General features: G+C 47.3%; 1 protein-coding gene across 1 annotated transcript; it reads left to right on the top strand.

Annotated features, from left to right (window-relative positions):
- Positions 1–15,293: 15,293 nt before the first annotated feature.
- LOC135545398 (glutamic acid-rich protein-like) lies at positions 15,294–16,685 on the top strand. The gene has a single exon (XM_064973005.1). It carries the CDS (start codon positions 15,294–15,296, stop codon positions 16,683–16,685), a length of 1,392 nt encoding a protein of 463 aa, XP_064829077.1.
- Positions 16,686–24,360: the final 7,675 nt, after the last annotated feature.

The following is a 24,360-nucleotide window of genomic DNA, read 5'->3' as shown; positions in this document are numbered from 1 at the left end:
CGGGAGTCTTGTTCTGCACACAGATCATGCGTGCAGCAACGAACGCGGAGGTGTCAGGAACCATTGTAGGCCACCAAAAGCGTTGTCGCACAAAGGCTAGTGTTCAATGAGAGCCCAGGTGGCAGGCAAGCTTGGAGGAGTGGGCCCACTCCAGAACCGGTGAGCGGACAGCGTCAGGAACAAACATCCAGTTATTTGCCCCCACCCCCCGGGGTTCGCTGGAAACGCTGCGCCTCACAAACCTTCTTCCCTATTCTCCAGCTGAGTGCCGTTGCCAAGTACTGGGGATATAGTAGCGGGACAGAGCATCCGGCTTGACATTCTTAGATCCCGGTCGGTATGAGAGGGAGAAGTTGAACCGGTTGAAAAGCATGGCCCATCTATTTGGCCTGGAATTGAGACCCTTGGTGGTGAGGAGATATTCCAGGTTCTTGTGGTCTGCCCACATGCTTCAGATGTCGGAATGGGGGGTGTCCTGTCCCAGCGTTCTGCCCTGTACCTCACCCCCCCCCCCCCTCCAGCCAGTGCCTCCACTCCCCCAACGCCATCGTCACTGTGAAAAGTTCAATATTCCCTACATCGTAGTTCCTCTCCGTGGTGACGGGAGAAGAAGGCGCAGGGATGTAACTTGAGGTACCGGGCAGAACGCTGGGACAGGACAGCCCTCATTCCGACATCTGAAGCATCGGCCTCAGGGACGGGTCAGGATGAACCAAGATGGGAGCTGTGGTGAAATGATGTTTGCGATCCCAGAATGCCCAGTCAGCAGCTGGGGACCACATGAACAGAACCTTGGGAGAGGCGAGTGCAAACATGTGGGGAAGCCAAGTTGCGGTAACCCCGGATAAAGCGGAAATAGAAGTTGCCGAATCCCAGGACATAGGCTGGGGCCAATCGACCACCGCTCTCACCTTCCCGGGATCCGAGGATGACGTCGAGGTAAACGAAGACAAACCATTCCAACATGTCGCAGAGAACATTATTCACCAGAGCCTGAAGCAGGGGCATTGGTAAGGCCAAATGGCTTGACCAGATACTCGTGGTGACCGCTGGAAGGCAGTCTTTCACTCCTTCATTTCCCGTATCCGCACCAGATGGTAGGCGTTCCGTAGGTCCAGCTTGGAGAACACGGTGGCCCCCTGGTGTGGCTCGAAGGCCGAGGAGATGAGTGGTAGTGGATAGAGGTTCTTCACCATGATGTTGTTGAGGCCCCGGGAGTCAATGCGCGGGCACAGGGTTATGTCCTTCTTCTCCGCAAAGAAGAAACCTGCGCCGGCGGGGGCGGCAGAAGGATGGATGAACACTGCAGCGAGGGAGTCCTCAATGTAAGTCTCCATAGCCTTGGTCTCCGGACCTGACAGAGAGTACACTCATCCCCGGCACGGAGCGGTGCCTAGGAGAAGGTCAATCCTGCAGTCATAGGGTCGTGCGGCGGGAGCGAAGTGGCCCGGGCCTTACTGAACACCAGGTCCTGGTACTCCGCGGAAATGGCGGAGAGGTCCGGGGCAACTTCTGAACCCCAGGAAGACGTCCCGAGGCAGGCTGCGCTTACTTCAGGCAATGAGCATGGCAGAATGGGCTCTAGCCCATGATGGCACCAGCAGACCAGTCAATAAGGGGATTGTGTCCCTGGAGCCAAGAGAATCCCAAAACCACTGGAACCTGAGGAGCCTTAATAAGCAGAAATAGGATCATCTTGCTGTGGTTCCCTGACACATGTAGGTTGATGGGGCTGGTATTGTGGATGACTCGGTCAATAGAGCGCCCGTCCAGCGCTCTAACATCCATAGGAATGTAGAGGGGCTGAGTGGGGATGCCCAGCTCGGACGCCAGGGTAGCGTCCATAGTCGATGAGGATCAGGACAGGCAGAGGTCAGTAATCCAGGGTGGTGTGACAATGTACAGAACGGTAGGCAGGCTTAGGGTCAGGGCAGGCAGAGGTCAGTAATCCAGGGTGGTGTGACAATGTACAGAACAGCAGGCAGGCTTAGGGTCTGGGCAGGCAGAGGTCAGTAATCCAGGGTGGTGTGACAAGGTAGAGAACGGCAGGCAGGCTTAGGGTCAGGACAGGCAGAGGTCAGTAATCCAGGGTGGTGTGACAAGGTAGAGAACGGCAGGCAGGCTCAGGATCAGGACAGGCAGAATGGTCAAAACCGGGAAAACTAGAAACAGGAACTAGAAAAAGACAGGAGCATTGGACAAACACTGGTAGGCTTGACGAAACAAAACAAACTGGCAACAGAAAAACAGAGAACAAGGTACAAGTACAATGGGGATAATAGGGAAGATGGGCAACACCTGGAGGGGGTGGAGACAAGCATAAAGACAGGTGAAACAGATCAGGGTGTGACAGATAATGATGATACCGATGACAGTAATGATGTCAATAAAGATAATGATAATAATGATGATATGATAATGCCCTAAAAACAAAACCCGACCACAAGCTCAGTGGTTGATGATATTGGATTCCAGGGGACAAATGGCTTCCCTTTAAAGGGAAGGCTGTTCATCTTTAACACAGTTACGTGAGGCCACAGGCTTTGTGAGTCTACAGGTAGGCACAGTTCATTGGAGTTCAGTGGGAGCTTGCAGTAAACATAGCTCAGAGCACTTTTGTGAGCCACTGACCCTTGTCACTTTCAAGACATCTGCTCTGGTAATATGACCCAACTACAAGCACAAAGCTACACTATTACGATAGCCGTTTCACCTAAATTACCATATGCTACTTTAAAACGGACAGATTACACAACCTGTTCTTCTTAACACTGCTGCGTCATCTGAGATCTTGATTGATGGAAGGTCTAATGCATTCTTTGCCAGTGAGATACAGTGGCAAACTGATAAACACTAGACCAAAAAGTGTTTGAAAAAAAAGCTTTAAAATAATATTTTTACTATCTATTCCATTCCTACAGAAGTTGGAGTGACCAATTGACCAATATTTGGTCCCGGCTACTTTGTTTCAAAAGGTTTGTAGAGTACAACGGGTTGGATGGCTCTTATGACTCAGATTTATGCTCTGAGAATGTTTACAGGAGAGATTCTGGAGAACTTACGTAACCACTACATCAGCTTTGTCTTTATACACAAAGACACCTGTTTGTCTGAACTGAGGATCTCTCTCTGTTTTTTTAAGTAACCACTGTTGTTGTTCTGAATGTTTTCTTGCTGAGTCGCTAGCTATTGATTCCACTCGCCAAAACCACCTACACTATACCACAGCACATGCACACTTATATTAACTGTCCCTTTGTAACTTTTACTGGGTGATTATGCACATCTTTCCATTAATAAAAAAAATATCTACATTTTGACCAACTTGTCATGATTCTCTTTCTCCTTAAATCGGTTATTAGCTTTTGGGGGGGGTACGTTGCATGTCGGCGTAGTTGCAGAATGTGTGGTGGACGTGATACAGTGAAGTGAGCACAGTCAGGGGAAGGGGGGTGGCTGTTTGTCTACAGCTAATGCCGTACCCATGACAACCACGGATTGTTTTGTAGTTGAAGTGAACCTTAACATGTGTGGCAAAAGAGGTAGACAGGAAGTAGTGTCAGACAGTGAGGAGACCTGAGGAGAGGAGCTAGGAAAAACACTTTCTCTCTACAGCTGCTGGTTTAGAGTGGAAAATGCAGCTACAAACCACACATGGGATCAAATACTATTAAAAAAAAAAATTCCAAATACTTCATCTGTGGTTGATTGGTTTAATGGAACCAGTCAGTGGTGGTTGGTGCCGTTTAAGATGAGAGATCATTTTTTTATGAGCATGGCCTTATTTCTATTACAGCATATTGGATGACTGTCATTCATTTTCCATTCATTTAGTTCAATGTAACAGTGATAGGTTTAGGCTACTACATGATACTGTAATTTTCTCTAAACCCATCATGAGGTTGCTACAACCTAGCCTATGTAATGAAAGTTTACAACGTAGGTGCACACAGGTCGAGAAATGTGAGAAATCAAGGTGACAGACAGTGACACATTCAGTACCGCCTTGAACTCTCTTCTCTGCATCTAGCTGATTTAGGGTGTCTTCATCAGTCCAACAGTTGCAAACGAGAGTTTCTATTGGACAAATTCAGGTATGTTTGTCCTCGTTTTTAGTTCAGACAGCTTCCATTTAAGAAAACGTTTTTCACCAGAATCGGCAGAATGAATACACCCCTGATCACACGCAAACAGTTCACTTTCATAGCAGCCACATAAAACAGCATGATGCCTTTGATCGTTCGGATTATTCCTTTTCGCAACTACCCGCTCTCCTGTCACCTTTTCCTTTCGCTTGTGAACTTCAGTGCACATCAGCTGTCTGTGACCAGTCGTAAAAACCCTTCATCATAACTGCTAACCGCTACACAAGGCCAACATCGCTAATGTCACCATATTTGCAAACGTCATAGCTAGTCGACATATCTACTAGAACTAACAGGTTAGCAAACCCGCTAGCTACAATCATGCAGTACAGTGTAGAGTCAGCAGCAAGCAGTTTAGCAGTTCCACTGGCAGGCCCCGGTGGCAAAACATGTATAAAACCAAAAACTTACCTTGACTTGGAAGAATAACCAGCCAGCTGGCTAACATAGCATCCCTCTCTGTTTGAGCTGGGTGTTTGAGTAGAGTAAACTAGCTAGCTGCATTCGCTAGCGAAGTAAGTAAAAGTGAAAAGAAAAATACAACTCTCTCTCTTCCTTCATTTTTGAAGAACTTAATTTGTCCAAACGGTTCAACTATTGTATCTCTCTTCCAGTGAACTACTCTCCACATTTTATGCACTGCAGCTTGATGTAGTTTATGCTTTCAGTACTCAATTAATTATCTGATCCTTTGATTGGGTGGGCAACATATGTCAGTTCATGCTGCAAGAGCTCGGAGAGGTTAGAGGACGTCCTCCGGAAGTTGTCATAATTACTGTCTATGGAAGGGGTTTTGTATTGAAGTCAATGTACCCAGAGGAGGACGGAAGCTAGCTGTCCTCCGGCTACACCATGGTGCTACCCTATAGAGTGCTGTTGAGGCTACTGTAGACATTCATTGCAAAACAGTGTGTTTTAATTAATTATTTGGTGACATGTGAATATATTTAATATAGTTTAACCTGAAAAGGTTTCACAATTTGTATTTTTATGGTACCAAAAGAGTAGTCCCAAAATTGCAAACCTCCAGGCAGGCATCTGAAACTCCAGACAGGCTAAAGCCAATTCTTAAAGTATTTTAAAGATTTAAACTAGTATTTGAACGCAGGTGTTCAGTAGAAACCCCAGATACAATGTGACTGGTCTAGAAGATGCTGCAGGCTTGTAGCAACAGACAAACAAACTTTAAAGCAGAGAGAGAGTCCCTCTCCTTTAGAACAAACTTTAAAGGTGAAGTGGGTGGCGGGAGATCAGCGGAGCAAGTAGGTAGCAGCAAGGTCACACTGCTTGTTCAGTCAGGAAGGTAGGAAGTCTAGAAAAGAGAAGGAAGGTAACATCAGACAAAGCATTGGTCTCAAGCCCCAGATTGACTCAGAAGTATTTGGTCCACATAGATGGAGGCTATACAACTTCCACTGGGGCTTCCCTCAGGTAGAGCAAGCTGCCTGAACTAATACAAGTTGGGAGAAAATAAACCAACCCTTTATCCTGTTTCCCTTCCAATAAAACATCTTCAAATGATCAGTTAAATAGATTAGAATGAGATATATACTGTAATTGTAAGCTCATCTAGGAACAAGCACTGGACATGAACCTAAACTCAAATGTGATTATATAATCCAACTTACTTGTGTATTGAAGGTTTCAAAATCTTTGAATTGTATTGTATGCAAATAAACAAATTATATAAATTAAATGAGAAGTGTGTGTTATCATTCCATTGCTCTGTTTGATTCTCTCTGTGTTCATAGTAAGTTCAGCTCTAGGTCCCATGGCAGCGGTATAGTTAACTGTTCAGCTCTAGGTCCCATGGCAGCGGTATAGTTAACTGTTCAGCTCTAGGTCCCATGGCAGCGGTATATTTAACTGTTCAGCTCTAGACCCCATGGCAGCGGTATAGTTAACTGTTCAGCTCTAGGTCCCATGGCAGCGGTATATTTAACTGTTCAGCTCTAGGTCCCATGGCAGCGGTATAGTTAACTGTTCAGCTCTAGACCCCATGGCAGCGGTATAGTTAACTGTTCAGCTCTAGGCCCCATGGCAGCGGTATAGTTAACTGTTCAGCTCTAGGTCCCATGGCAGCGGTATAGTTAACTGTTCAGCTCTAGGTCCCATGGCAGCGGTATAGTTAACTGTTCAGCTCTAGGTCCCATGGCAGCGGTATAGTTAACTGTTCAGCTCTAGGTCCCATGGCAGCGGTATAGTTAACTGTTCAGCTCTAGGTCCCATGACAGCGGTATAGTTAACTGTTCAGCTCTAGGTCCCATGGCAGCGGTATAGTTAACTGTTCAGCTCTAGGTCCCATGGCAGCGGTATAGTTAACTGTTCAGCTCTAGGTCCCATGGCAGCGGTATAGTTAACTGTTCAGCTCTAGGTCCCATGGCAGCGGTATAGTTAACTGTTCAGCTCTAGAACCCATAGCAGCGGTATAGTTAACTGTTCAGCTCTAGGTCCCATGGCAGCGGTATAGTTAACTGTTCAGCTCTAGGTCCCATGGCAGCGGTATAGTTAACTGTTCAGCTCTAGGTCCCATGACAGCGGTATAGTTAACTGTTCAGCTCTAGGTCCCATGGCAGCGGTATAGTTAACTGTTCAGCTCTAGGTCCCATGGCAGCGGTATAGTTAACTGTTCAGCTCTAGGTCCCATGGCAGCGGTATAGTTAACTGTTCAGCTCTAGGTCCCATGACAGCGGTATAGTTAACTGTTCAGCTCTAGAACCCATAGCAGCGGTATAGTTAACTGTTCAGCCCATGGCAGCGGTATAGGTCCCATGGCAGCGGTATGGCAGCGGTATAGTTAACTGTTCAGCTCTAGGCCCCATGGCAGCGGTATAGTTAACTGTTCAGCTCTAGGTCCCATGGCAGCGGTATAGTTAACTGTTCAGCTCTAGGTCCCATGGCAGCGGTATAGTTAACTGTTCAGCTCTAGAACCCATAGCAGCGGTATAGTTAACTGTTCAGCTCTAGGCCCCATGGCAGCGGTATAGTTAACTGTTCAGCTCTAGGTCCCATGGCAGCGGTATAGTTAACTGTTCAGCTCTAGACCCCATGGCAGCGGTATAGTTAACTGTTCAGCTCTATAACCCATGGCAGCAGTATAGTTAACTGTTCAGCTCTAGAACCCATAGCAGCGGTATAGTTAACTGTTCAGCTCTAGGTCCCATGGCAGCGGTATAGTTAACTGTTCAGCTCTAGGCCCCATGGCAGCGGTATAGTTAACTGTTCAGCTCTAGGTCCCATGGCAGCAGTATAGTTAACTGTTCAGCTCTAGACCCCATGGCAGCGGTATAGTTAACTGTTCAGCTCTAGAACCCATGGCAGCGGTATAGTTAACTGTTCAGCTCTAGACCCCATGGCAGCGGTATAGTTAACTGTTCAGCTCTAGAACCCATAGCAGCGGTATAGTTAACTGTTCAGCTCTAGGCCCCATGGCAGCGGTATAGTTAACTGTTCAGCTCTAGAACCCATAGCAGCGGTATAGTTAACTGTTCAGCTCTAGGTCCCATGGCAGCGGTATAGTTAACTGTTCAGCTCTAGGCCCCATGGCAGCGGTATAGTTAACTGTTCAGCTCTAGAACCCATAGCAGCGGTATAGTTAACTGTTCAGCTCTAGACCCCATGGCAGCGGTATAGTTAACTGTTCAGCTCTAGAACCCATGGCAGCGGTATAGTTAACTGTTCAGCTCTAGGTCCCATGGCAGCGGTATAGTTAACTGTTCAGCTCTAGGTCCCATGGCAGCGGTATAGTTAACTGTTCAGCTCTATAACCCATGGCAGCAGTATAGTTAACTGTTCAGCTCTAGGTCCCATGGCAGCGGTATAGTTAACTGTTCAGCTCTAGACCCCATGGCAGCGGTATAGTTAACTGTTCAGCTCTATAACCCATGGCAGCAGTATAGTTAACTGTTCAGCTCTAGGTCCCATGGCAGCGGTATAGTTAACTGTTCAGCTCTAGACCCCATGGCAGCGGTATAGTTAACTGTTCAGCTCTAGGTCCCATGGCAGCGGTATAGTTAACTGTTCAGCTCTAGACCCCATGGCAGCGGTATAGTTAACTGTTCAGCTCTAGGTCCCATGGCAGCGGTATAGTTAACTGTTCAGCTCTAGGTCCCATGGCAGCGGTATAGTTAACTGTTCAGCTCTAGGTCCCATGGCAGCGGTATAGTTAACTGTTCAGCTCTAGGTCCCATGGCAGCGGTATAGTTAACTGTTCAGCTCTAGGTCCCATGGCAGCGGTATAGTTAACTGTTCAGCTCTAGGTCCCATGACAGCGGTATAGTTAACTGTTCAGCTCTAGGTCCCATGGCAGCGGTATAGTTAACTGTTCAGCTCTAGGTCCCATGGCAGCGGTATAGTTAACTGTTCAGCTCTAGCTATGTCCCATGGCAGCAGTATAGTTAACTGTTCAGCTCTAGGCCCAATGGCAGCGGTATAGTTAACTGTTCAGCTCTAGGTCCCATGGCAGCAGTATAGTTAACTGTTCAGCTCTAGAACCCATGGCAGCAGTATAGTTAACTGTTCAGCTCTAGGTCCCATGGCAGCGGTATAGTTAACTGTTCAGTTCTAGGTCCCATGGCAGCGGTATAGTTAACTGTTCAGCTCTAGGTCCCATGGCAGCGGTATAGTTAACTGTTCAGCTCTAGGTCCCATGACAGCGGTATAGTTAACTGTTCAGCTCTAGGTCCCATGGCAGCGGTATAGTTAACTGTTCAGCTCTAGGTCCCATGGCAGCGGTATAGTTAACTGTTCAGCTCTAGGTCCCATGGCAGCGGTATAGTTAACTGTTCAGCTCTAGGTCCCATGGCAGCGGTATAGTTAACTGTTCAGCTCTAGGTCCCATGGCAGCGGTATAGTTAACTGTTCAGCTCTAGGTCCCATGGCAGCGGTATAGTTAACTGTTCAGCTCTAGGTCCCATGGCAGCGGTATAGTTAACTGTTCAGCTCTAGACCCCATGGCAGTTATAGTTAACTGTTCAGCTCTAGGTCCCATGACATATAGTTAACTGTTCAGCGGGCAGCGGTATAGTTAACTGTTCAGCTCTAGAACCCATGACAGCGGTATAGTTAACTGTTCAGCTCTAGGTCCCATGGCAGCGGTATAGTTAACTGTTCAGCTCTAGGTCCCATGGCAGCGGTATAGTTAACTGTTCAGCTCTAGACCCCATGGCAGCGGTATAGTTAACTGTTCAGCTCTAGGCCCCATGGCAGCGGTATAGTTAACTGTTCAGCTCTAGGTCCCATGGCAGCGGTATAGTTAACTGTTCAGCTCTAGGTCCCATGGCAGCGGTATAGTTAACTGTTCAGCTCTAGGTCCCATGGCAGCGGTATAGTTAACTGTTCAGCTCTAGGTCCCATGGCAGCGGTATAGTTAACTGTTCAGCTCTAGGTCCCATGGCAGCGGTATAGTTAACTGTTCAGCTCTAGGCCCCATGGCATATAGTTAACTGTTCAGCTCTAGGTCCCATGGCAGCGGTATAGTTAACTGTTCAGCTCTAGGTCCCATGGCAGCGGTATAGTTAACTGTTCAGCTCTAGGTCCCATGGCAGCGGTATAGTTAACTGTTCAGCTCTAGGTCCCATGGCAGCGGTATAGTTAACTGTTCAGCTCTAGGTCCCATGGCAGTTAACTGTTCAGCTCTAGGTCCCATGGCAGCGGTATAGTTAACTGTTCAGCTCTAGGTCCCATGGCAGCGGTATAGTTAACTGTTCAGCTCTAGGTCCCATGGCAGCGGTATAGTTAACTGTTCAGCTCTAGGTCCCATGGCAGCGGTATAGTTAACTGTTCAGCTCTAGGTCCCATGGCAGCGGTATAGTTAACTGTTCAGCTCTAGGTCCCATGGCCCTGTTCAGCTCTAGGTCCCATGGCAGCGGTATAGTTAACTGTTCAGCCCATCTAGGTTAACCCATGGCAGCGGCGTTATAGTTAACTGTTCAGCTCTAGGTCCCATGGCAGCGGTATAGTTAACTGTTCAGTTCTAGGTCCCATGGCAGCGGTATAGTTAACTGTTCAGTTCTAGGTCCCATGGCAGCGGTATAGTTAACTGTTCAGTTCTAGGTCCCAGGGCAGCGGTATAGTTAACTGTTCAGTTCTAGGTCCCATGGTAACTCACTCCTGTTGGACGTGGCCATAAAACCCTGATTGAAGAAACAGATGACTGTCCACAAGGTAACCTGTCATATTTCATCTCTGTCTTCTTTCAATAACTATAGAAGAAATACAATCCCAACAACTACTCTCTCAGATAAGATTGTGTACAGTATCTATGCATCTGTATGTGCTACTTTGAAAATGTGACCCTGCTGGCCACTTTTGACGTGGAGAGCTTGTACAATATCATCGCACACACTGGAGGCTTTCAGGCGCTGCAACCCGTCCTTCAGCAGAGAGACCTTACCTTTTGCTCCATCAAATGATTGTATCTTGCCACTCAATGAACTGGTATTATCCAATTACGACTTTGTCTTTGAGTCAGACTTTTTTCTTCAAATTCGGGGAGCGCATAGGCTCCCCCTTTTTCCACAACGATGCGAACCTGTATGTGGGAAAATTTGAGGAAGCACTCATTTACAAAACAGAGACAACCCCCCCCCCCTACTTTCTAAAATACTCATATGGAAGAGATACATAGATGATGTCTTTGCGCTCTGGGAAGGAAGTCAGCAGGAACTAAATGAATTCCAAACTCTACTAAATGAGAGCTCTGAATACCTCAACTTCACCATGCAGACTGATGAGAGAAAAATAAACTACCTGGACTGATGGATCATCAAAGAGAATGATGCATTACACACATACTTATACACAAAGCCCACAGTCCGCAGTACCTTTACATGAAGGATAGTATGCATCACCTTCCCCCTCAAGAATGGTCTACCATATAGTCAGTTAAGCAGGGTTAAACAAATGTTCACCGGTCTGATTTTGACAGCAATGCTAAAAACAAAAACACAGATACAGATAAATTCAAAATGAGAGGCTACAAGGACAAAACTCTTGATGCTGCAATGATGAAAATGTCTCAAAAACCCAAGAGAGGAATTACTAAACACTAAAAACCAAAGAAGAAAAACAAATCAACAATACAACAAGTATTCAGAGAAAATGAAAGCAATCCTGAAAAAGTACTGGCATATTCTGCAATCAGACAAAAAAAAATTGCACACCTCATCAAGGAACCCCCACTGGTGGTCTGTAAGCGTGGTCACAATATTGTAGATAGTTTGGTGAGATCTGACCTGCCCCCTGAGCCCACTCAGACACTGTTGGAGATAGTTTGGTGAGATCTGACCTGCACCCTGAGCCCACTCAGACACTGTTGGAGATAGTTTGGTGAGATCTGACCTGCCCCCTGAGCCCACTCAGACACTGTTGGAGATAGTTTGGTGAGATCTGACCTGCACCCTGAGCCCACTCAGACACTCTTGGAGATAGTTTGGTGAGATCTGACCTGCACCCTGAGCCCACTCAGACACTCTTGGAGATAGTTTGGTGAGATCTGACCTGCACCCTGAGCCCACTCATACACTCTTGGAGATAGTTTGGTGAGATCTGACCTGCCCCCTGAGCCCACTCAGACACTGTTGGAGATAGTTTGGTGAGATCTGACCTGCACCCTGAGCCCACTCAGACCCTCTTGGAGATAGTTTGGTGAGATCTGACCTGCACCCTGAGCCCACTCAGACACTCTTGGAGATAGTTTGGTGAGATCTGACCTGCACCCTGAGCCCACTCATACACTCTTGGAGATAGTTTGGTGAGATCTGACCTGCACCCTGAGCCCACTCAGACACTCTTGGAGATAGTTTGGTGAGATCTGACCTGCACCCTGAGCCCACTCAGACACTCTTGGAGATAGTTTGGTGAGATCTGACCTGCACCCTGAGCCCACTCAGACACTCTTGGAGATATCTTGGTGAGATCTGACCTGCCCCCTGAGCCCACTCAGACACTCTTGGAGATAGTTTGGTGAGATCTGACCTGCACCCTGAGCCCACTCAGACACTCTTGGAGATAGTTTGGTGAGATCTGACCTGCCCCCTGAGCCCACTCAGACACTCTTGGAGATAGTTTGGTGAGATCTGACCTGCCCCCTGAGCCCACTCAGACCCTCTTGGAGATATCTTGGTGAGATCTGACCTGCCCCTGAGCCCACTCAGACACTCTTGGAGATAGTTTGGTGAGATCTGACCTGCCCCTGAGCCCACTCAGACACTCTTGGAGATAGTTTGGTGAGATCTGACCTGCACCCTGAGCCCACTCAGACACTCTTGGAGATAGTTTGGTGAGATCTGACCTGCACCCTGAGCCCACTCAGACACTCTTGGAGATAGTTTGGTGAGATCTGACCTGCCCCCTGAGCCCACTCAGACCCTCTTGGAGATAGTTTGGTGAGATCTGACCTGCCCCCTGAGCCCACTCAGACACTCTTGGAGATAGTTTGGTGAGATCTGACCTGCCCCTGAGCCAACTCAGACACTCTTGACACCCATTCCAAATGGGATCTACAAATATGGCTCATGTACACAGTGAAATAGAACTACAAAACATCATTCTTCAGACACCCACATAGAGGTCGAAATATCCCTGTCAGGGGTAACATCTCATGCAAGAAGAAGGGAGCAATCTATCTCATCACCTGTTCACGTGGGAAAGCCTACGTAGGACAAACTGAAAAGAGGGTTAATACAACACATGCAGTAGCTGAACACCACAGATCAATCAGGTGTCAGAACAATGACTATCCAGTAGCAGCTCACCTTGTTGAAGCGAACCATCCTATCTCCTCCCTCTAATACACAGGCATTGAGCATGTTGCTCGACCAAGGAGCGGAGGTAACATGGAGATCCTACTACTACAGATGGAGGCCAACAGGATATCCTGTATGAAAACATGGACCCCCTAGTGGTCTGAAAATGAACAATTCTTCTTTCTTCCCTTTAAGACCACGTCTTATAAATTAATATATTCCCCCATCTAGTTAAATAAAGGTATAAAAATAATAATAATGAAAATCGGCAAATCGGCGCCCATAAATACCGATTTCCGATTGTATTGAAAACTTGAAATCGGCCCTAATTAATCAGCCATTCCGATTAATCGGTCGACCTCTACTACAGAGGGTAGTGCGAAAGGCCCACTACATCACTGGGACCAAGCCTTCTGCCATCCAAGACCTCTATACCAGGCCGTGTCAGAGGAAGGCCCTAATCATTGTCAAAGACTCCAGCCACCCAAGTCATAGACTGTTCCCTCTGCTACTGCACGGCAAATGGTACCGGAGCACCAAGTCTAGGTCCAAGAGGCTTCTAAACAACTTCTACCCCCAAGCCATAAGACTCCTGAACACCTAATCAAATGGCTACCCAGACTATTTGTATTGCCCCCCTCCTCTTTTACACCACTGCTACTCTCTGTTGTTATCATCTATGCATAGTCACTTTAATAACTCGCCCTATATGTACATATTACCTCAACAAACCGGTGCCCCAGCACATTGACTCTGTACCAGTACCCCCCTTGTATATAGTCACGCTATTGTTATTTTACTGCTGCTCTTTTTAATTACTTGACTGCATTGTTGGTTAGGGGCTCGTAATTGAGCATTTCACTGTTGTATTCGGCGCATGTGACTAATAATATTTGATTTGATTTGAAACCACTAATAAAGAACATCAATAAGAAGAAGAGATTTGATTGGAACACAAAGCACTGGACTGAATGATCTCCAACGTGTGTGGTTCCCACCGTGAAGCATGGAGGGGGAGGTGTGATGGTGTTGGGGTGCTTTAATGGTGACACTGTCAGTGATTTATTTAGAATTCAAGGCACACTTATTCAGCATGGCTACCACAGCATTCTGCAGTGATACACCATCCCATCTAACTTGTGCTTAGTGGGACTATAATTTGTTTTTCAACAGGACAATGACACAACACACCTCAAGGCTGTGCTATTTGACCAAGAAGGAGAGTGATGGAGTGCTGCATTAAATTCCCTGGCCTCCACAATCACCCAACATCAACCCAATTGAGATGGTTTGGGATGAGTTGGAACACTGAGTGAAGGAAAAGCAGCCAACAAGTGCTCAGCATATGTGAGAACTCCTTCAAGACTGTTGGAAAAGCATTCCAGGTGAAGCTGGTTGAGAGAATGCCAAGAGTGTGCAAAGCTGTCATCAAGGTAAAGGGTGGCTACATTGAAGAATCTCAAATATAAAATATACTTTGATTTGTTTAACACTTTTTTGGTTACTACATGATTCCATATGTTATTTCATAGTTTTGATGTCTTCACTATTATTCTACAATGTAGAAAATAGTAAAAATTAAAGAAAAACCCTTGAATGAGTAGGTGTGTCCAAACCTTTGACTGGTACTGTGTATATATATATATATATCTATATATATAGCTTACACTTTGAAAATGTGAGAAATGGCATCTCAAATACTTTTCAATTCCTGTCCATTATTTAAAAAGTATGAGCTGAAGAACACACACACACACACACACACACACACACACACACACACACACACACACACACACACACACACACACACACACACACACACACACACACACACACACACACACACACACACACACACACACACTGATTCTCTGTTTGTTAGAGGAGGGTAACAGTGTACCTGTACAGGGTACAGGGTATCACAACCTCTCAGTCTTCCCTGATGATGTCCACCTCTACTCTGACCCACCCCTCCCTGAGAAATACCTTTTAAAGAATTTGAATGTTTGTTTTTCCCTCCAACAAACCAGCCAGTAAAAAAAACTGAGCCCCACAAACGTAGACAGCACAAATACCAGGCAAGTCATTAAACGTTACATTGTTTTAATGGGAAACGCTTGGTTAAGAGAAGGCCACTCTAGAACACATAGATAGGAAGGAAGAGAAGGTCACTCTAGAACACATAGACAGGAAGGAAGAGAAGGCCACTCTAGAACACATAGATAGGAAGGAAGAGAAGGCCACTCTAGAACACATAGATAGGAAGGAAGAGAAGGTCACTCTAGAACACATAGACAGGAAGGAAGAGAAGGCCACTCTAGAACACATAGATAGGAAGGAAGAGAAGGTCACTCTAGAACACATAGATAGGAAGGAAGAGAAGGCCACTCTAGAACACATGGACAGGAAGGAAGAGAAGGTCACTCTAGAACACATAGATAGGAAGGAAGAGAAGGCCACTCTAGAACACATAGACAGGAAGGAAGAGAAGGCCACTCTAGAACACATAGACAGGAAGGAAGAGAAGGCCACTCTAGAACACATAGACAGGAAGGAAGAGAAGGTCACTGTAGAACACATGGACAGGAAGGAAGAGAAGTTCACTGTAGAACACATAGACAGGAAGGAAGAGAAGGTCACTGTAGAACACATGGACAGGAAGGAAGAGAAGTTCACTGTAGAACACATAGACAGGAAGGAAGAGAAGTTCACTGTAGAACACATAGACAGGAAGGAAGAGAAGGCCACTCTAGAACACATAGATAGGAAGGAAGAGAAGGCCACTCTAGAACACATAGATAGGAAGGAAGAGAAGGCCACTGTAGAACACATAGACAGGAAGGAAGAGAAGGTCACTGTAGAACACATAGACAGGAAGGAAGAGAAGGCCACTCTAGAACACATAGACAGGAAGGAAGAGAAGGCCACTCTAGAACACATAGACAGGAAGGAAGAGAAGGCCACTCTAGAACACATAGACAGGAAGGAAGAGAAGGTCACTGTAGAACACATGGACAGGAAGGAAGAGAAGTTCACTGTAGAACACATAGACAGGAAGGAAGAGAAGTTCACTGTAGAACACATAGACAGGAAGGAAGAGAAGGCCACTCTAGAACACATAGACAGGAAGGAAGAGAAGGCCACTCTAGAACACATAGACAGAAAGGAAGAGAAGCCCACTCTAGAACACATAGACAGGAAGGAAGAGAAGGTCACTGTAGAACACATAGACAGGAAGGAAGAGAAGGCCACTCTGGAACACATAGACAGGAAGGAAGAGAAGGTCACTGTAGAACACATAGACAGGAAGGAAGAGAAGGCCACTCTGGAACACATAGACAGGAAGGAAGAGAAGGCCACTCTGGAACACATAGACAGGAAGGAAGAGAAGTTCACTGTAGAACACATAGACAGGAAGGAAGAGAAGGTCACTGTAGAACACATAGACAGGAAGGAAGAGAAGGTCACTGTAGAACACATAGACAGGAAGGAAGAGAAGGTCACTGTAGAACACATAGACAGGAAGGAAGAGAAGGTCACTGTAGAACACATAGACAGGAAGGAAGAGAAGGTCACTGTAGAACACATAGACAGGAAGGAAGAGAAAGCCACTCTAGAACACATAGACAGGAAGGAAGAGAAGGTCACTCTAGAACACATAGACAGGAAGGAAGAGAAGGTCACTGTAGAACACATAGACAGGAAGGAAGAGAAGGCCACTCTGGAACACATAGACAGGAAGGAAGAGAAGGCCACTCTAGAACACATGGACAGGAAGGTCCATGTGTAAAATAAAAAATGATACATAATAATTATATATACTGTAGCACACCTACAACAATGAACCTTGGGTCTCAAACAGTGCACTGTAGAACACATAGACAGGAAGGAAGACTACAACAATGTACTGCACTGTAGACGTTATACTGAAGATGTGGCTTCTGAATGAGTTTAATTAGCCGTATTCCACAGCTCTATGTAATCTAAGGGATGATGGTAGACGTGGGACCGGGGGGAGTGTATTAGCCAGACTCCCTCCACACAGCATCCTGTATACCTGCTGGGTTCGACTGTTCCTGAGTAATTGCTACATTGTTACAAAGTCTGGGTATTTTTCCCCCTTGGCATTAAATAAACCTGTACAGTTTATGTTAAACACCAGCTAAATAGCTCAGAATTAAGTCACATGCTACAACATCCATTACTCACACAAGTTCCAACAGAATGAAGACATTTCAAATGTCATATTATGTCTATACACAGTGTTGTATTGATGTGCAAATAGTTAAAGTAAAAAAAACGGAAAATAAATAAGCATAAATATGGGTTGTATTTACAATGGTGTCTGTTCTTCACTGGTTGCCCTTTTCTTGAGGCAACAGGTCACACATGTTGCTGCTGTGATGGCACACTGTGATATTTCACCCAGTAGATATGGGAGTTTATCAAAATTGGATTTGTTTTTGAATTCTTTGTGGGTCTGTGTAATCTGAGCGAAATATGTGTCTCTAATATGGTCATACATTTGGCAGGAGGTTAGGAAGTGCAGCTCAGTTTCCACCTCATTTTGTGGGCAGTGAGCACATAGCCTGTCTTCCCTTGTGAGCCAGGTCTGCCTACGGCGGCCTTTCTCAATAGCAAGGCTATGCTCACTGAGTTTATATATTGTCAAAGATTTCCTTAATTTTGGGTCAGTCACAGTGGGACAGGTATTCTGCCACTGTGTACTCTCTGTTTAGGACCCATTAGTGATCTACTTTACTCAGTTTTTCTGTTCTTTATAATGTGTCAAGTAATGATCTTTTTTAGTTTTCTCATGATTTGGTTAGGTCTAATTGTGTTGCTGTCCTGGGGCTCTGGTTGTGAACAGTCTCTCTCTCTCTCACCTCTGACCCTCCAATTTCTTTCTTTCTTTCTTTCTTTCTTTCTTTCTTTCTTTCTTTCTTTCTTTCTTTCTTTCTTTCTTTCTTTCTTTCTGTCTGTCTGTCTGTCTGTCTGTCTGTCTGTCTGTCTGTCTGTCTGTCTGTCTGTCTGTCTGCCTGTGTGTGGAAGTGAGCTAGTAGAAAATACCACATGGTCAATGGAGCATTATAACGGTATGGAGGGGAACAAGAGAGGTCTTTTAGAGACTGGTAATTGTAGATTTATTGGTCCCCCTTCAGACCTGACACACCCTGGAGGCTACATGTCCTGCAGCTGGGTGGAAATGATTCCTAAAGCGTGTCTGACTGACTGGACTGTGGTATAGCTTTATGTTCAGTCAGTCTTCCTGAAACCCTCTAGAAACTAACGCTCCATGGTCGCTCCATGGTCGCTTCGGTTGATTTGGTAAGACCTCCTGTGTTCAGTCAAATATTTGTGTGCTAGACCTGAATAAACATGTAATTATTACCAAGGCTGTAGAGGCAGAGAGGTATTACTTTACAGTCTGGGTGTTCCCCCCCCCTTGGCATTAAAGAAACATGCACAGTTTATGTTAAACTCCAGCTAAATATCTCAGAATGAAGTCACAGGCTCGAACATCCATTACATTACATAAATGCTACACTGCTAGAGGTGTATCTGAAATTGCATCTTATTCCCCATATAGTCTACTAACATTGATCAGAACCCCTAATCTCTGTTCCCTCTCTCGCTCTCTCTGTGATGAACTAACCCCCAACCCTCCAACCTCTCTCTCTCTGTGAGGAACTAACCCCCAAACCTCCAACCTCCCTGCTCCCTCTCTCTCTCTCTCTGTGAGGAACTAACCCCCAAACCTCCAACCTCCCTGCTCCCTCTCTCTCTCTGTGAGGAACTAACCCAACCCTCCAACCGCTCTCTCTCTGTGAGGAACTAACCCAACCCTCCAACCGCTCTCTCTCTGAGAAACTAACCCCCAACCCTCCAACCTCTCTCTCTTTCTCTCTCTGCGAGGAACTAACCCCCAACGCCCCAACCTCTCTCGCTCTCTCTGTGATGAACTAACCCCCAAACCTCCAACCTTTCTCTCTCTGTGAGGAACTAACCCAACCCTCCAACCTCTCTCTCTCTGTGAGGAACTAACCCCCAAACCTCCAACCTCCTTGCTCCCTCTCTCTCTCTCTCTCTCTCTCTCTCTGTGAGGAACTAACCCAACCTCCCTCTCTCTCTGTGAGAAACTAACCCCCAAACATCCAACCTCCCTGCTCCCTCTCTCTCTCTCTGTGAGGAACTAACCCAACCCTCCAACCTCTCTCTCTCTCTCTCTGTGAGGAACTAACCCCCAACCCTCCAACCTCTCTCTCTCTGTGAGGAACTAACCCCCAACCCTCCAACCTCTCTCTCTCTGTGAGGAACTAACCCAACCCTCCAACCTCTCTCTCTCTCTGTGAGGAACTAACCCCCAAACCTCCAACCTCCCTGCTCCCTCTCTCTCTCTCTCTCTCTCTGTAAGGAACTCATCCGACCCTCCAACCGCTCTCTCTCTCTCTCCCTCTTGCTCTCTCTCAATGAGGAACTAACCCCTGATCCTCCAACCTCCCTGCTCCATCTCTCTCTCTCTCTCTCTGTAAGTAACTCATATTTGTGTGGTAGACCTGAATCAACATAAATGTAATTATTAGCTTCTGTGTCAGAAGTTCCAAGGCTGTAGAGGCAGAGAGGTATTACTGTACAGCAGCTTAACTCAACTTCTGGGTTGGCATCAAAGCTGCAGCAACTCCCAGTCTCTCTAGATCTTGAGGGCTTTAAAACTGTTCTGTATGGCATAAAAGCTAAAGCCATGTCTGAGGGAAACCCCCCCCATAAATGTTTCTTGTTCCATTTGCCCAAATACTACCCATCAAGGGGAGACAGGGCAGACATCAGAGCTCTGTAACAGTTAGATGTGCTCTAGAAACATATGATCCTGTAGCTGTCCGCCTGGCAGCGTAACCTTGATAATGTAATGTAAATGTGTCAGTCTGCCTGGCAGCGTAACCTTGATGATGTAATGTAAATGTGTCAGTCTGCCTGGCAGTGTAACCTTGACGATGTAATGTAAATGTCAGGATTTGGCCAGGGTTGTTCCGGGTTTTGGTCAGTAGATGTCCCCATTGTGCTTTTTGTCCCTATGTTTTTCCCTTGATCCCCATTATTATTTGCACCTGTGTCTCGTTTCCCCTGATTGTATTTAAACCCTTTGTTTCCCTCAGTTCTGTGCTCTGTGTTTGTATGTTAGCACCCTGCCCTAGTGTTCTGTGTGCTCTTGTCGATTCCGGGTGAAGTTCTTGTGGTATTCTGTTTTTTGTTTTTGTTTATTTTTGGTGAGTTTCTTTTGAGGTATTTTTGTGTTTTTCCTTCCACCTTTTGGATTTGCCATTTTTTGTATTTTAGGATTTTTTCTTTATTAAATTACACCGTCTTAAGTACTGCTGTGTCTGCCTCATCTTCTGGGTTCTGCTGTCTATTCGTGGCTCAGTTGGTTAAGTGACTGTTTCTCACTCCGGAGACCCAGGTTCAAAACCGGGTCCTGACAGAAACACAGAGCCAAAAATGAACCCAGAGGCAGCCAGTTCCCAGGACCTTTTTGCCACGCTGTCCCACCACCAGGAGACTGTCCAACGTCACGAAGCCGTCCTGGTTCAGCAAGAGGCCTTAATGGCTAGACATTCTCATCTTCTGTCGGAGATGCTGACTTCCATTAAGCAAATATCTGCTCGACTTACCCCGGCAACAGTTTCCGTCCCAGTACCTCAGGTTCACGTACCCATGGCAGTTAACCCCCTGGCTGAACCTCGTCTTCCACCTCCCCAACGGTTCTCAGGTGATCCAAGTGCTTGTAAAGGCTTTCTCACTCAATGTTCTCTCTCCTTTGAGCTGCAACCCTCGTCGTTTCCCACCGACCGGTCGAAGATCGCATATATCATTACCCTGCTGTCGGAAAAAGCCCTGGCCTGGGCTACTGCTGTGTGGGATGCCCATAGTTCCTGCTGTGCCAGCTACTCTGCCTTTGCTGAGGAATTCAAACGAGTGTTTCAAGGCCCAAGCAGTGGTTCTGACTCAGCCAAACAGCTCCTGACTCTCCATCAAGGTTGGCGCAGCGTGACGGACTATGCCATCCAGTTCCGCACGGTGGCAGCAGCGAGTGGCTGGAACAACGAGGCGCTCACGGTGTGCTTTCTGAAGGGCCTTTCCGACACTATCCAAGATGAACTGGCCACTCGGGAACCACCGGACAATCTCGAGTCCCTGATCAAGTTGGCCTCACGCATTGACCAGCGTCTGAGAGAGAGAGAACTCAACCGTAGACCTCTAGCCCCTATCAGTCCCAGCTCCGAGTCCCCACCTTTATCATCGCTGGCTCCACCGGAACCCATGCAGATTGGACGCATCTCCCAGGCTGAGAGAGACCGCCGGATGAGGGGGCGACGCTGTCTATATTGCGGCAAACCGGGCCATTTCCGTTCCACGTGTCCCGGGCTCCAGGGAAACGCTCTGTCCCGTACAGACCGGGGGGAACTGTAACGGGAAACATAACCTCCTCCCATCCGTCCAACTCCCGTCTGCTCATTCCAGTCACCCTCTCCTGGGACAACCACAAGCTTCACCTTGAAGCCTTGGTAGACTCTGGAGCCGCAGGTAACTTCATGGATGGTGTCTGGGCGAAGGAGAATGGCGTTCCCTCTGAACCTCTGGGTGAACCCATGAGGGTTACTACATTGGATGGAAGCCCTTTGGGATCTGGACTTGTCACTCATGTCACTACCTCCTTGAGACTTTCAGTTTCACAACACCAGGAATTGATGAACTTTCATTTGATCTCCTGTTCCGAGTTCCCTCTCGTCCTTGGATACCCCTGGCTTCACAGCCATAACCCTCACATCGACTGGTCTGTGGGCACTATCAAGCAGTGGGGTCCTACGTGCCAAGCTACTTGTATTTTCCAGAATTCCCCGAGTTCTACTCCCGAGTCTTTAGAATCCATCGACCTGACCCGAGTTCCCGAGTGTTACCATGACCTCAAACTGGTGTTTAGCAAACAGAGGGCCACCATGCTACCACCCCATAGATCTTACGATTGCACCATCGACCTGTTTCCGGGCACTTGCCCCCCAGGGGTCGGATCTTTTCCCTATCTCCACCCGAACGAGCTGCTATGGATACCTACATCAAGGACTCTCTGGAAGCAGGCCTCATGCGTCCATCTACCTCCCCGGCGGGAGCAGGGTTTTTCTTTGTGGCCAAGAAAGATGGTGGATTACGTCCTTGCATCGACTACCGGGGACTCAATGACATAACCGTCCGTAACCGTTACCCGCTACCCCTTATGGCCACAGCCTTCGAGCTGCTCCAGGAAGCAGTTGTTTTCACTAAGCTTGACCTGCGGAACGCATACCATCTTGTGCGGATCAGACCTGGTGACGAGTGGAAGACCGCTTTCAACACGCCTACTGGTCACTATGAATACTTGGTGATGCCCTTCGGCCTGACCAACGCCCCAGCGGTGTTCCAAGCGCTCATAAACGATGTGCTTAGGGATATGCTTAACATATTTGTGTTCGTTTACTTGGATGACATCCTCATCTTTTTCGAGCTCCCTTCAAGAACACACTAAGCATGTCAGACAAGTACTCAAACGCCTCCTGGACAGCCATCTGTACGTTAAGCCGGAAAAATGTGAATTCCATTCATCCCGAGTACAATTCCTGGGATTTGTAGTGGAACCCGGTCGAGTCCAAATGGACCCTAGGAAGGTAGGGGCGGTAGCGGATTGGCCCACCCCCAAATCCGTTAAGGATGTTCAGCGTTTCCTGGGCTTCACAAACTTTTACCGCAAGTTCATCAAGAACTTCAGTTTGGTGGCAGCTCCTCTCTCAGCTTTAACCAAAGGTGGCAATGCAAGGTTTGTGTGGGGAAGAGAAGCTGAGACGGCCTTCCAAGGACTCAAGCAGCGCGTCCTCTCTGCTCCCATCCTGATACTACCGACTACGGATGAACCATTTGTGGTGGAGGTAGACGCATCAGAGGTTGGTGTTGGAGCTGTCCTGTCTCAGAGGGGTGAAGACAAGAAGCTTCATCCGTGCGCTTTCTTCTCACACCGGCTTACCCCGACTGAGAGAAACTACGATGTGGGGATCGTGAACTCCTAGCGGTTAAGATGGCATTGAAGGAATGGAGACACTGGCTCGAGGGGCTTCTCACCCGTTTCAAGTGCTTACAGACCACAAAAATCTGGAGTATATCCAGCAGGCGAAGCGATTGAACTCTAGACAAGCTAGATGGTCTCTTTTCTTCAATCGATTCCAGTTTATCCTCACCTATCGGCCCGGGTCGAAGAATCTCAAACCGGATGCCCTGTCCCGAGTCTACGCTCCTGCCATTCGAGATGACACGGACATGCCTGTCCTTCCTGCTGCTAAGATTGTGGCTCCGATCTCGTGGCAAGTTGAGGATACCGTGAGACGTGCTCAAGCTAGCGAACCGGACCCTAAAGGAGGCCCTGCCAATCGGTTGTTTGTCCCCAAGGCAGTGAGGACTCAGGTCCTTCTGTGGGGGCACTCCTCTCGCCTCACCTGTCATCCGGGCGTAGGTCGCACCTTGGAGTTCATCCAGCGTAAGTTCTGGTGGCCTACCATAAGAGAAGACGTTGCCACTTTCGTCAATGCCTGTCCCGTGTGCTGCCAGGGTAAATCTTCTCACCTCCGCCCTCAAGGACTCCTTCATCCTTTACCTGTTCCCCACAGACCCTGGTCCCATATCTCATTGGACTTTATTACTGGACTTCCTCCATCCCATGGCAATACTACTATCCTAGTCATAATCGACAGGTTTTCAAAGGCGGCCAGGTTCGTCCCTCTGACTAAGTTACCTTCTGCCAAGGAAACGGCTGAGTTGGTAATTAATCATGTGTTCCGAGTCTTCGGCATTCCTCAAGATGTGGTTTCTGACAGAGGTCCCCAGTTCGCCTCAAGGTTTTGGAAGGCCTTCTGCCAACTCATGGGGGCTTCTGCCAGTCTATCTTCAGGGTACCATCCGGAGTCCAACGGCCAAACAGAGAGGATGAATCAAGAGCTGGAAACCACCCTCCGATGTATGACTCGTGACAACCCGTCCACATGGTCATCCTTTATTGTTTGGGCCGAATACGCGCACAACACCTTGCGCTCCTCCTCCACTGGTATGTCCCCGCACGAGTGTCAGTTTGGCTATGCTCCTCCATTGTTCCCGGACCAGGAGGCAGAAGTCAGAGTGCCTTCAGCCTTGAGGTTCGTCAGACGCTGTCGGCTTATGTGGAGGAAGACCCGTCTTAATCTGATGCGTTCCTCACAGAGGTATCAACAACAAGCCAACAGACGTCGCCGTCCCGGGCCTACCCTGCGCCCCGGCCAGAGAGTCTGGCTTTCCACAAGAGACTTACCTCTACGGGTGGAGTCTCGCAAGCTGTCCCAAAATACATTGGTCCCTTCAAGGTTGCCAGGAGAGTTAACCCAGTTTCTTATCGCCTACACTTACCCAGATCCCTT

This window comes from Oncorhynchus masou, chromosome 9 (genome assembly GCF_036934945.1).
Source record: "Oncorhynchus masou masou isolate Uvic2021 chromosome 9, UVic_Omas_1.1, whole genome shotgun sequence".
Classification (NCBI taxonomy): domain Eukaryota; kingdom Metazoa; phylum Chordata; class Actinopteri; order Salmoniformes; family Salmonidae; genus Oncorhynchus; species Oncorhynchus masou.
Note: the sequence above shows the minus strand (reverse complement) of the source record. Positions and strands in the feature narration are given on the sequence as shown.

Coding starts and splice junctions, on each gene's coding strand:
- LOC135545398 (XM_064973005.1), top strand. CDS start 15,294: ATGGACAGGAAGGAAGAGAAGGTCACTCTAGAACACATAGATAGGAAG.